This window comes from Podarcis muralis, chromosome 2 (genome assembly GCF_964188315.1).
Source record: "Podarcis muralis chromosome 2, rPodMur119.hap1.1, whole genome shotgun sequence".
Classification (NCBI taxonomy): Eukaryota; Metazoa; Chordata; class Lepidosauria; order Squamata; family Lacertidae; genus Podarcis; species Podarcis muralis.
In genome coordinates this window covers 26,570,403-26,584,794 of record NC_135656.1, presented here as the reverse complement: position 1 = coordinate 26,584,794, position 14,392 = coordinate 26,570,403, and the positions used below count along the sequence as shown (strand labels likewise).

Genomic DNA, 14,392 nt, shown 5'->3' with positions numbered 1-14,392 from the left:
CGGAAATAGCTTGTGCGCATGCGCAAGTGTTATTTGCAGTGCACATCTGGGTCGGACGAGGCCCATGCACGTGTGCACAAGCTTTTCGGTGCTCCTCTGACCTGGAAGTGCACCGGAAATAGCGTGTGTGCACACGTATGGGCACGCGCTCCCCCGCCCTCTGGCCTGCTGCACAATTGGCATTGGAGACACCGGCCCAAGGTGCAGTAAGTTTGCTGACCCTTGGACTAGAATCAGTGTTTCCCAACCTTGTGCCTCCAGCTGTTTTTGGCCTACAATTCCCATCATCCCTTGCCACTGGTCTTGCTAGTCAGGGATGATGGGAGTTGTAGTTCAAAAACAGCTGGAGGCACAAGGTTGGGAAACACTGGACTAGATGATCCTCGTGGTCCCTTCCAACTCTATGATTCAGTGTTTTATTATCCTTACAGAGGGATTCAGTTGTACCCAAATCTCTGTGTTGTAAACCTGTAAGGTTTTAATCCCATGTACACTTACTTGGGAGTAAGTCCCACTGAACTCAGTAGGATTTACTTCTGGGCAGACATGCCCAGAATTGCGCTATTAATTGCACTCACAAAATCTCAAGAATGATCATGCAATTGTGCACTTTCACTTCCCGTGGCTTTGAAAGCATGCCACGGAAAATAAGAAGAGGCGTAATAGTCCAGGTTCCACACATAGTGTTAAGATTCCTAAGGGGTATCTGTGTTCTAGATTTTCTGCAATTGCTTTTCTTTTCCTCTTTCTCCAATCTGCACCTGACCACCCACCCTTTCCCTACAAAGCAAAGAAACAACAACAAAAACACCTCACCTAATTGCCTTTAAGGCAGGCAAAGTAGAGCAAGGTCAGAATAGGTTTTGGCTCCTTGTGGGGGGAAGGCTCAGTGGCAATTTTGTGGTTTCTTTTTGCACAGACCCCTCCATTCACACTTTCCTCTCCCACCCATTAATTTGCTGTGGTAATAGCTGCTTTGTGCTAAGGAGAGGCAAAGGGGGGGGGGCTGCCGGAGGGGGGGGGGAGGAAGCGTGTAGACAGCAGCTCTACTGTTTTCTGGAAGAGATGTTTTCCCCATACTCTTCCCCCCACCCCACCTCTCTCTCTCTCTCTCTCTCTCTCTCTCTCTCTCTCTCTCTCTCTCTCTCTCATCCTTCTTCCCTTTATTGAAATAAGTCTGTCCTGGGTAGGGAAATTCGCAGCAGCTCCTTCTCCATTCTCAACCATCTTGTTGTTGTTGTTAATATACTGTGTATATATAAGTTTAAACAACTCTGAGCGGTTTTTTCTTCCCCACCACCAAGACTGGTCTTATTTTGCTAAGAGGAAACAAGTGTTTAATGTATCAGAAAAAAAGATCTTTCTTGCAGCTGCTGAGGTTTCTCAGGAGCTAAGAATGAAGCCAGTCTTTGTGCGGCGATTTGAGCCTCCTTTTTAAGGGGCGAGGACCTGGGGGGACAGAATGAGGCCCTGCTTTCTTGGCTCTGTGTTTCAAGGGGAAAAGCACTCCATGTTTAGGTGGACAGTGACCTTTGCTGGAAAGGTGGGAAAATCTTGTCCCAGCCCTACTCGGATTTGTTTGGCTTCACAGCAGTGGCTCCAAAGCTTTGCTGCAAGTGCCCCCATTTGAGCTAGGTGTTGTAAAAGGTAAAGGTAAAGTTAAGTCCAGTCGTGGACGACTCTGGGGTTGCGGTGCTCATCTCGCTTTACTGGCTGAGGGAGCCGGTGTTTGTCCGCAGACAGTTTTTCTGGGACATATGGCCAGCATGACTAAGCCACTTCTTTCGAAACCAGAGCAGCGCACGGAAACACCGTTTACCTTCCCGCCGGAGCGGTACCTATTTATCTACTTGCACTTTGACGTGCTCTCAAACTGCTAGGTTGGCAGGAGCTGTGACAGAGCAACAGGAACTCACCCCGTTGCGGGGATTTGAACCACCAACCTTCCAATCGGCAAGCCCAAGAGGCTCAGTGGTTTAGACCACAGTGCCACCCGTGTCCTAACCACTACTATTCAGCCAAGAGTTGGGGTGAACCCCAATTTCTGAAACTGTCTGCTTAGCTACAGTTTTTAAAAGGCTACCGGGAGGAGGGCCATGATTTGGCTAAAACTGGGGGTAAGTCAAGGCGTGGTGAGGCTTCTGAATTTCAAGAACGGTCACTCTTTCCTTTCTCCCGTAATTCATGCACCACCAAGCAGAACATTTCCATTTGCCCAATACTGAGCTGCCGGTGCTCGGCTGAGAATGCAGAGCTCTTGCTTGCGTTGCCTTTCTTCCTCACTTTAATGTGAGGTGCTGTTTCCTTTCCAGTGTGCAAGGCTGCATTTCAGTGAAGTGAATGGGAAAAGACACATGTGTGCAGGTTGCGTGTCTGTGGAGCTCCTACACACAAGGAAGCACTGGTGTGGTGATTTAGTGCTCACAGAATTATAGAGTTATAGAGTTGGAAGAGACCCCCATGGGTCATCTAGTCCAGCAGCTTGCATTGCAAGGAATCTCAGCTAAAGCATCCATGACAGATGGCCACCCAATCTCTGCTTAGAAACCTCCAAGGAAGGAGAGTCCACAACCTCCCGAGGGAGACCGTTCCACTGTCGAACAGCTCTTACGGTCAGAAAGTTTTTTCTGATGTTTAGTTGGAATCTCCTATCTTGTAACTTGAAGTCATATTATGCAATGGGAGGATGAAGGGTTTTTTAAAAAATAATTTTAAAAAATGTACATTGGTACCTCGGGTTACAGACGCTTCAGGTTACAGACTCCGCTAACCCAGAAATAGTACGTTGGGTTAAGAACTTTGCTTCAGGGTGAGAACAGAAATTGCACGGTGGCAGCAGCGGGAGGCCCCATTAGCTAAAGTGGTGCTTCAGGTTAAGAACAGTTTCAGGTTAAGAACTGAATGAATTAAGTTCTTAACCCGAGGTACAACTGTAGCCCCATTATGCTGAACTTTGAAATCCCGCAGCATCATTGATTCAAACTGCATTCATTTTGAGAGTTGCAGCTGCCAGGGTTGTGCTATACGTTGGGCGATTGGAATGGGATTGCAGGTGAAATTTTAGGTTTTATACCACAAGTGCGTAGGTGGCAGAGGAAGAAGGGTTACTACAGGGCATGGCTGGGACTTGTTGGCACAGCTTTGGAGGCAACATAAAGGTTTGTGCTGCTTTTGTCCGTACTGTGCCCTCTGGTGTTGTTAATCCTTCATGTTTGTGAGCAGTAAATTCTGTCATCAAACAGAGAAATGCAATAAGGGAAGCTTTTGTTTCCTTTTCAATTCCATTTTGGGAGAAGCTCACATGAGAGAATGAATCCCTCATTTTCAAGTTTGTGCAGATGTAGATCCTGCAGATAGTCTAATATACACCAGGTGAGTCCTGAGTTTTGAAACCAACACCTCAGCAGCACCCATGCCAAGAATTTTATGTAACCTTCAGTCTCTCTGCCTCCCATGCCTTGTATGTTGAGATGGACTGAAACTCAAGTTTGCAAACCACAGTTCATTCATCCTTCCATTCATAAGAACAATCAAGCTGATTCATTCAACTGTTTTTGTATCCTTTTAGTATTTAGCCACCCCATGACCATTTATGGGAAACTAAGAGCCTTATCAGTCAACTGGGTGGAGCAGAAGTCCTTCCTTCCTTGTATTTTCAAATACAGACATTTCTTTCTATAGACTTCAGTACATACATACAACGCATGCATAGTTTAGCTCAAAATGGTTTAGAATTACTTAGAAAATCCTCAGAAAGAACTTTAGCTGCTTTGCCAGGTACCAGATAGTATTGTGCTGCAATACTACAATATTGTAAGAAAGTGCGTGTATTGGTGGCACTCAGATGACTGGGCAGGCCACCTCAACTCCCCAGATTCCTGTCATCTCTAGTTGTAACCCTTCATGTTCATATGCTGCTACCAGTGACCATTGGTGGACCAGTCTTGGCTGCCATTTTTCTTAGTACATAGTGTGCTTGCACACATGCATGGTATTGTAAGCAAACATGGCAGTCAAGGCAAATAATCCTAGTGAACACTAGAAGCAGCAAGAAAAGTACAGGATGGGGAAAGGACAATGCATCTTACAGTAGTCTTTGCCAGATGTTTTTGACTACAGCTCTCATCTATCCCAGCATGTTGACCATGATGAAAGTTTTCATCCCAGGAATCAGGCGGGCACCAAGTTGCCGAAAGCTGCCTTACAGTGTATAAATTGCTTTGAAATTCTCTGTTCATTTATCCTCCCGATAACTCTGCTACCTACATTAAACTAAAATATTGTTGACTTGCCCAAGCCCACCCAGCGAGCTCGTGGTTTAACAGAAATTTCAATCTCGATTTCTCACTTTAAAACTCAATATTGTACCTCCCTAACCACATTTCCCTGTGTCTGCCTCTGCAGGTAAAATCTACCCGCTGTTTAAATGCAAGACAGGAACTCTGTGACCTTTGTTTCTATTTTAAGGACAATAAAATGTCGGTGTGGTTTGACACTCCCTTAGCACGATTGTGTTCCCTCTCAACCAGCTATTGAGGGCTGACTAGATGGAGTGTTAGACATTCACATCTGTTTAACACCAAGGACCTGTATTTTTTTCTCTTAAGAATTGAGCACCTCATCAGTATTGACAAAAGTAGACAGCATATTGGCAGTGCTAAGCAGATGATTCGCTGCCCCAACCAAGCAACAGGGTTCCTTACCCATTTGGAAATATTTGAGCCAGACAGTAAATTGGCCCTCATTTTATATGTCTGAGTAATCGGCATACTTGGCCTCTTAAAACCCTCACCAAGTAAACAAATGCTTTATCTTCAGTTGACAAAGACACTTTAATATGTTCCATTTTCAACCAACTTATAGCTGAGCCTTCAATTGTGAAACTTCCCATGCTTGTTGTGCAGTCCATGCTTTTGGGTGGCACTGTGGGTTAAACCACAGAGCCTAGGACTTGCCGATCAGAAGGTCAGCGGTTCGGATCCCCATGATGGGGTGAGCTCCCGTTGCTCGGTCCCTGCTCCTGCCAACCTAGCAGTTTGAAAGCATGTCCAAGTACAAGTAGATAAATAGGTACCGCTTCGGCGGTAAGGTAAACAGCGTTTCCGTGCGCTGCTCTGGTTCGCCAGAAGCGGCTTAGTCATGCTGGCCACATGACCCAGAAGTTGTACGCCGGCTCCCTCGGCCAATAAAGCGAGATGAGCGCCGCAACCCCAGAGTCGTCCACGACTGGACCTAATGGTCAGGGGTCCCTTTACCTTTACACCCTGCTTTAGACCACAGATAATACTGAAACATCAGTGAAGCGCTCTTTTGTTTTTTGGGATCAGTGCTGTCCAGAAATGCAAACCTATCTTGGACTTTAAAAAATGGCTGTTCACCATCAGGTGGAATGCACACCCCCAAACACCCAACTTGAACAGTGATATTGTGGAAATAATACCTTTGCCACTAACACAAGATGCTGGTGGGAATGGAGGGAGCTGGAGCTTGACTCCCAGGCTCCAAATTGCCATTGCTTGAACTGTATGTAGCATGTCCTCCACCTAGTGACATGAATGATGTGAGGCATCCATGCATCACTACTCAGCACTGGCCAAAACAGGGAAGTTACCGTATTTTTCGCTCTATAAGATGCACTTTTTCCCTCCTAAAAAGTAAGGGGAAATGTGTGTGCATCTTATGGAGCAAATGCAGGTTGCGCAGCTATCCCAGAAGCCAGAACAGCGAGAGGGATCGCTGTGCAGCACTCCCTCTCGCTGTTCTAGCTTCTGGCTTAGTCGCACGCAGCCTCTTCAGGGCAGTGAGGAGCCTTCATCCCGCTGCCCTGAAGAGGCTGTGCAGCTATCCCAGAAGCCCGAAGAGCAAGAGGGATCATTGTGCACCGATCCCTCTTGCTCTTCTTGCTTCAGGGATAGCCACGCAAAGCCTCTTGAGCACAGTGGGATTGCTCCTGCGTCTTTGCTCAAGAGGCTTTGCATTGCTTTCTTGTTTCTTGTTTTCCTCCTCTAAAAACTAGGTGCATCTTATGGAGTGAAAAATACAGTATGTGTCAGGCAAGGAATGCCCAGAGTGAGGAGTTGTTAGGAAAATGCATGTCTTATCAGCCCTGCGTCTCTCAGCTGCTCCTAGGTATGCACCCAATGAGGCAGTTGCCACAACAAATAGGCCATGCCCCCAACCTCAGACTCCACCTGTGTGTAACTTGCTTCTGCTCCTCCCCCTCCAATCCTCACTTGGTCCTGGGAGGCAATGGATCAGGAGAGGTGGGGGCAGGAGGAGGCATGGAAGTTCTTGACTTTCCACCAGCCTGACCTATCGCTCCATCCTCCTGCACCTGTTCTTCGCTCTCCAATCCTGCAGTTTCTCCTGCCTCTGCCTCCCATCTCCTGGCTGTTACAGGATCCCTCAGATCACTGTTTCCTTCTTCCAAGTCAGTCTCCAGTCCTGCTAGGGTCTGGTATAATGACATTTGTTTCTGCAGCAATTAGAATTAAAACCACAGAGGAGAGTGTCTCAGTGCAAGAGAGATCTATATATAATATGTTCTTTAGAAATCTTTTCTGTAACAAGCAACCTATATGGAATAACCTTTGCCTCTTCTCTGGCAAGCAGTTGGGAAGTGTGGAATGTAAGGTATGGTGCCCCCGGTTCTTTTAGGAATATAAGGAACTGTAAAGGGCATGGACCTGGGTCACAGCTGGTTTTTCCATTTCCCAATGGGGGAATCAGCTGTTATATGTGTATTTTCTTCAGTTTGCCTTCACACAATCTGAAATCTCAGTAACACCTATCAACCCCCCATTTGATATCTGCTACCTCGTCCCACTGTCCCATTTAAAGACTCACAGCAGACACAAATACAGACGTCTACAGTGCCTGCCAATTCCCCACCCCCACCCCAAATCATTTACCATCTAGCCTGATTAAGAGCTCTGGTGAACTCGAAAGCTTGCATGTTATGTTGCGACATTTTGTTGGGCCTAATAAAGATAAAAGGTAAAGGTAAAGGATAATAAAAATACTGCACTAATAATGGATTTTGGTTTGAATGAGTTGGCTTTTCTCATGGGGCAGCCATGGGTACTTTTGCTTTTTGAAGGAACTCAGTGTTCCTAGTTGCTCCTGCAGAATTCAAGACCTGGGTCTTCATGAACATGTGTTCCTCCAAGCCTCTGTTCATGTCTATTCCAGAGTTCAGAGGAGTGCTTGATTTTGTTCTTTGCATCAGCTCAGAATGCACTTTGAAGGAGGGAGAGTTGGTTGATGGGAAAGTGTCAGCATCTTAGCATCTTCTTCGATTTGGGAAATCTGTAATCAGGGTGAGAGGCTCTAGCTTAGCATACTCCCTGATGTGTAAGCTTCCCACATGAAAAGAGATGTATACTCTTAAACTGTGGCATCTCATGCCCAATGCCAACTCACAATCCTTTCTATGACACATTTTTGCCCTGTGCCTGCAACCCCCCTTTCAGCTCAGGATGTGTAGAAGTTACCAAAGCCTTTAAAATACTACTATTATGACTACTGGGACGCGGGTGGTGCTGTGGGTTAAACCACAAAGCCTAGGGCATGCCGATCAGAAGGTCAGCGGTTTGAATCCCCGCGACAGGGTGAGCTCCCATTGCTCGGTCCCTGCTCCTGGCAACCTAGCAGTTCGAAAGCACGTCAAAGTGCAAGTAGATAGATAGGTACTGCTCCAGCGGGAAGGTAAACGGCGTTTCCGTGTGCTGCCCTGGTTCTCCAGAAGTGGCTTAATCATGCTAGCCACATGACCCGGAAGCTGTACGCCGGCTCCCTCGGCCAGTAAAGTGAGATGAGCGCCACAACCCCAGAGTTGCCCGCAACTGGACCTAACAGTCAGGGGTCCCTTTACCTTTACCTTTATTATGACTACTACAAGCAAGCAAGCAAGCAAGCAAGCAAACAAACAAACAAACAAACAAACAGAAGCAGGCTGAAATAATAATGTGTAAAGCAATGCCCCTACCCTACTTTTTTGTGTGTGTGTTTTTTTAAAAAAGCACCTTTCTGCCTCTGGTGTCTGTTTCAGCAATTTGGAGTTCCGCATAGACAGCTATTTTAAACTTGCTATCTGCCTCCTTTTGACAAGTCTTTTCCCCCACCCACCTCTGTTCCTCCCTGCCTCCCAGGGGCATTGTTAAGTTGAGTAACTTATGTAGAACACTTTGAAGATGAGAATCCTGAGTTGGATGCCAAGCATTAGCATGATTGCCTTAGGCCCCAAGGGCTGAAAATACTGACATTAAAGAGACATGTTTAATAACAAGGAATATTTCGCCAACAAAAGGACTATCTCAGCCTAATGTCTTTTATTTGCTCCACCCATGCGCAGCCATCACTTCTGTTATATAATACCTATGATCTATTTCATTTTATTCACACAGGAATTTAGCCATTGGGATTGGAATCCAGAACTTTCCAGAAGGACTAGCTGTCAGCCTTCCCTTGCGTGGAGCTGGGTTTTCGACGTGGAGAGCATTCTGGTAAGGTTCAAAACCCGTTTCTCACGTTTCCTTTGTATTTCCTGATGCAACTTTGGAACTGGAAATGTGTTCAAGTGGCCCTGATTCACACTTTCTCTCACACACTGGGGGTAAAGGTAAAGGTAAAGGTACCCCTGCCCATACGGGCCAGTCTTGACAGACTCTAGGGTTGTGCGCTCATCTCACTCTAGAGGCCGGGAGCCAGCGCTGTCCGCAGACACTTCCAGGTCACGTGGCCAGCGTGACAAAGCTACTCTGGCGAGCCAGAGCCGCACACGGAAACACCGTTTACCTTCCCGCTAGTAAGCGGTCCCTATTTATCTACTTGCACCCGAGGGTGCTTTCGAACTGCTAGGTTGGCAGGCGCTGGGACCGAGCAACGGGAGCGCACCCCGCCGCGGGGATTCGAACCGCCGACCATACGATCGGCAAGTCCTAGGCACTGAGGTTTTACCCACAGCGCCACCCGCGTCCCTGATTCACACTTTCTCTCGCACACTGGGGGAGGCTGCTGTTATTTATGTCAGTGGTTCTCAATCCTTTTCCTAACTGGGCCTACCTACTCTATGGTTGCTAAAGGTCCTCCTATCTAATCCAACTATCAATTGGAAATGCAAATTGCTTTACTCCTTGTCATGTAGGTCTCATCTGGACTACACAGTTAAAGCAGTATTATACCACTTTAAACAACCATAGCTTCAACCAAAGAATCCTGGGAGCTGTAGTTTGTTAAGGGTGCTGAAGGTTGTTAGGAGACCCACTTGAAATTCCCCTCACACAGCTACACTTCCCAGAGTTCACTGGGAACAGGAATTGATTAGTAAACCATTACAAGAATTGGCCAAAGCAAGGCAAAGTGACCTTGAGAGGAGGATAGACAAAGGTTGGAATTGATGTCTGAATGGGAGACCAAACAGGGGCACCATTTGGGCTCTGCTTCTGGGAGAGGTGCTGTTTGAGTTCCACCTCTGGCAGTAAAAAGGTAAAGGTAAAGGATCCCTGGATGGTTAAGTCCAGTCAAAGGGGTTGCAGCACTCATCTCGCTTTCAGGCCAAGGGAGCCGGCGTTTGTCCAAAGACAGCTTTCCGGGTCATGTGGCCAGCATGACTAAACCGCTTCTGGCACAACGGAACACCATGACAGAAACCAGAGCGCACAGAAACGCCGTTTACCTTTCTGCCACAGCAGTACTTATTTATCTACTTGCACTGGTGTGCTTTCGAACTGCTAGGTTGGCAGAAGCTGGGACAGAGCAACGGGAGCTCACTCAGAAGCGGGGATTCGAACCACAGACCTTCTGATTAGCAAGCCCAAGAGGCTCAGTGGTTTAGACCACAGTAGAATGTCTTGGGGTAGCCCTGAAAGGAAAACTGATAGCACTACACTGAAAACATGTAGCAACTCCCCCCCAACCCCCCCCCCCAAGATAAAGTCATACCTCGGGTTAAATGTGCTTCAGGTTGAGCGTTTTCAGGTTATGCTCCGCGGCGACCCGGAAGTAACGGAGTGCATTACTTCCGGGTTTCGCCACTTGCGCATGCGCAGATGCTCACAATGACGTCATGCGCGGAAGCGGGGAATCGCGACCCATGCATGCACAGACACAGGTTGCGTTTGCTTCAGGATGCAAACAGGGCTCCGGAACGGATCCTGTTCGCATCCAGAGGTACCACTGTATTGCAAATTGCAATCCCAATAAGACTTTTCTAACTTCTCTGTTTTTGTCCCAAAACAAAACTTGTCTATCAGACTAAAAAACAGAAGTAGATTTTTTATTTATTTTTATTTTTTGGAGGGAATTGATTGACAAAAGATCTTGACTGCAAAAGGTCCCTGTGGAGTAGAGAAAGGCATGGGGAGGAGAAATTCACTGTTATAGCCAGATGTTCTCTTTTGTCTGTAGCCATTTGCCACCTTTCAGATTAAAGGAGGGGAATTGTCTTCTGCAGTGTTTGCTCCTGAATGGTTTCAGAGGAGATGATGATGATGATGATGATGATTGGCAATAATTATCCCTGTTGTCCTGGCCTCAAATGGGAAGTTGTCAAGGAGAAGGGGAAGAACTGATTTGTGTTGACTTCGCAAACTGTGGCAGCTTGAAAGGGACAAACAACACAATGCACAGGACAGGACAGCATCCTACCTTATCTAGTGACATGTTGTTTGGGCTGTTTTACAGGTATGGGCAATTAAGCGGCATGGTGGAACCACTAGCTGGCATCTTTGGGGCCTTTGCCATAGTGTTAGCAGAGCCTCTTCTGCCCTACGCCTTGGCCTTTGCTGCTGGGGCAATGGTATATGTGGTGATGGACGACATCATCCCAGAGGCACAGATCAGGTGAGCAACTCCTTATGCAGCCACATCCATTCTGTTTCTTTCATGCTGTTTTTAACACCAAATGTCTCTCAGGTAGAGAAGCCTCTGCAAACCAAATCAAGGGGAGATTAAAACCGAAGCATGACTGTGAGGTCCACTGTAGCTTTGTTTCAGGTTAACTGTTCTGTAGAGAAGAAAAGATTGGAAAACCCACTTCAGGCAGCAACAGCAGCAACGCCACCTAAATTAAGCTCCTCTCAGTCAGCTTTTGAGGAAAAGATTTTGGTTCCCAGGACATCAGACTTTCACAACCTCCTGAAACTACTCAGACCAATGTCGTAGAATCCAATCCTAAGAGTTGGTTGGAGTAGTAGACTCCTTGTCATGAAACCCTGCAAGTCAAAAGCACCTCATCTTCATCCCAATTCTCCCCTTCTAGAGGGGAATTGTTGGTGTGTTAGCTGTCACTGTTTTCAGTATCTTCTGCCTACACAAGCACTTCCCCTCATCGGTCAGTATCCCTCAAATCATGACCATCCAAACCGAACAGCATAAAACAGGGCATTAAATGCACTGTTTGCTTCTCCAAAGGGGGAAGAAGAAACATTTTTGTGTCAGATAAGGAAACAAACAAAAAAACAACAACAGCAAATACCATTAAGAATGCAGACCTTAACTTCTCTTCCCCTACTTCCCCTCTCTTCGCAGTGGCAATGGGAAGCTGGCTTCCTGGACATCGATCTTAGGATTTGTGGTCATGATGTCCCTGGATGTTGGACTTGGATAACAGGCGATGCCAACTTTCCCCATCTTTGACCTTCAGAATATGTCATTCTGGACAAAATGCACAGCAGAAGCTGGAATGGGAACAATGCATTTTTACGTAATAATAATACTGATCTGGGTTAATGTTGATTTGACTTAAATTATACAGACTTAAAATTTGCCATAATGTTAATGTGGATGGTTCTGGAAAACGTGGGAAAGTCATTCTTGTGGTTCCCCCCCCCTCCTGCCACTCCATTACTCCTTTTCCAGCGGGGTTGTTGGTATGAAGTCAGGTCTAATCTGTGGTGATTGTCTTTGCTGTGTCTTCACAAATCTTGTTGTGTGGTATAAACTGAGTGGTGCAAGGCAACATCAAAGAGCTGAAATGGCCTACAAGAGTGACCTACGAGAGAAGTCCATACAGTGCTTTGTTTTTAGCTGTGGAAATATTCGGCTTCACTGCTTGTCGAAATGGATAGATCATTTCTTTTAATCAATAATGGGAACTTAGGGGCTGTGTTTAGAGGTGGGGAGCAAGAGCTTTCCTATCCGCATATGGTGTTGGAGGTTTACCTGGAGAGCAAGGGAAGATTGCAAAGTGTTTGTGGCAAATCTTAAGCGAAGGCTGCACTTCTTCTGTCAAGTGTCTGGACTTCTACAGTGCTGTTCCCGTAGGTTCACTCATTTCCTAATATCCCTTGTCTGGTAGGAAATAATCACCCTCCAGTTTTAGGGTTATGGAGGTTTACTACTTCTGGACTTACTACTGTAGGGTTTCTGGAGGTTGAGCCTCTGTGAATCGTTAATCTAAGCTCTTAACTCAGTTGACATGCCAATATGGCGTTTTTACCATCTCAAGCAAGCAGAGTTCAGCACTGAAGGCGGATCTGAGCCTCCGAGTGTCAACACTAGGAGGCCTATTGCAGTAGCACCTAATTCCACCCCTCACTCCCTACCTGCGTTTTCTAATATCTTTATTTGCTATGATAGCAAGAGGGCTTTCTTGGGGAATTGTTCCTACCCGCTTCCTTGTGATGAATGCAAGAGAGTAGGGTTAATTGACAACTTGTGGGGTTAGTTGACAACTTGTGTTCATCCAGAAAATCAGTACCAACTCATTGGCAGATCAGCTATAAGGGTTGAGATCCCTGAGTAAAAAGACACGCCCATTGTGCTCTATGGCGGAAAGAGAAGTAAGAGAGCTTGCATTGGTACATCATATACTTTTGACAGCTAAGGGCTTCTTGCTTTTTGTCTGTTGCATTTGTGCTTGCAAGAATTGTGTGTGTGTCGCTGGAACCTGTCTTCCTATATGTCACCTCAGGGCTCTGCAAAAGAGGCCTCTGGATAACCAGTGCCACACACACATCCCCACCATGGCTTTTCTCCCAGTTCACAAAGCAGGATTTACTTTGGTTGCTTTGTGATATCTATTTTCTCCAGGGGGGACAGAGCATAAGGTGTATGTGTGTGCCGGAGGCTTCCCAGGGGTCATGTGGTTACCATCAGCCAGTTGGTGCTCTTGGACTAAATTAATTGAAAGCCCATGGGCTTGTTTCTTCAGTGTGTGTGGTTTTGTTTGTATGCACAAAGACCAGTACATAACGATGATTAGTAATTGATCTGACTTTTTAACTGTGGTGAGTCTGAATAAAAGAGGAGATTTTAAAAATTGTGTTTGAGTCATTGGACTAATTTCTTTCTCCTGCCATCTCTCTCCCATTTTTATTTTTATTTTATTGTTCGTTCTAACCCGCTTGTCCGTAAGTACAACTACTCGGGCTCAACGTAGTTGAGTTTGCTTCATCGGATCCTTGGTCCGTTCACACTGTTGCTTCTGGTAACCATTCAAAGCCCCTTGCTGTACTGTAATAATAATGAGCCAATGTCTGGTTAGACAGTGCGCCTTCCTTCCTCAATTGATGGTGAATGTGAGCCAGTCTGTATTCCTGGAAGTGACCTTGAGGAGCAAATGTCAAAAGAATTGCCCAGGACACAGCTGAACCTCTCCTTCCATATTACAAGTTAAATGCATTGGAGTGCCTTGAACCACAAAGGATAATGGTTTAATTTCCATTATGGAAATGGGAATGTTTACTTATGTTAAATTACTGTGCATTTTTAACATGGGGTTTTTCCTTTGGCAGTAGTTCTCATGTAATTGGCTGACTGTGAGTCACATGAGAGAGGCATTCCATTCTATTGTGACTGTTATTCAAGTAACTGTCGTTTTTAACGTTTTCTGCTTCTTTCTGTGTGTGTGTGTGTGTGTGTGTGTGTGTATGTGTGTGTGAGAGAGAGGGGCAGAGAGAGAGAGCCGCTGAGAGAGGCTTATTTGGAGTGTGTGTCAATGTGATTTGTCTGAAGTGAAACAGACAAGAGGAAGATCCCTAAACGTTAATGGGAAGAAACCTTTGCAGGAGATCTATAAGGGACAAAGTGAATAAGCATGAGATTGACTATTAATGGGGAAATCAACAAATGGCTGTAATGCATTTATTTCTTGGCAGAACTGAAGGAACTAGTATTTTGTGGGCAAGCAGTTTGCTGGCTGGCACAGACAGAAATATGCTAGAAAAACCTGGGGGCAAGAGGGCTAATAGTTGGATCACTGGTATCTGTTTTTGTTTCCTTTTAGTCACCAAAAATTATCTGAAAGATTTTCATTTGCATCTGGGTGTGATATATGGGACAGGTTTCACAGCCACTCTCCAGACGTTTTTGACTATGTTTAGTTAGGGAGGCGTTTTGTTTTTGCGAATAGAAGGGCTTGATGCTTCTTCTTAAAATGCTGAGGGCTTCA

General features: G+C 46.0%; 1 protein-coding gene across 5 annotated transcripts in view; it reads left to right on the top strand.

Annotated features, from left to right (window-relative positions):
* The window catches only part of SLC39A11 (solute carrier family 39 member 11), a 266,295-nt gene extending 253,031 nt beyond the window's left edge, over positions 1–13,264 (top strand). For all 5 annotated transcript variants that reach the window (XM_077924056.1, XM_028713858.2, XM_028713848.2 and 2 more), the window contains 3 exons: positions 8,406–8,504; positions 10,684–10,842; positions 11,530–13,264. In XM_077924056.1, the coding sequence (XP_077780182.1) occupies positions 8,406–8,504; positions 10,684–10,842; positions 11,530–11,608 (337 nt within the window). In that variant the 3' untranslated portion in view covers positions 11,609–13,264. The remainder of the gene's footprint in view (positions 1–8,405; positions 8,505–10,683; positions 10,843–11,529) is intronic.
* Positions 13,265–14,392: the final 1,128 nt, after the last annotated feature.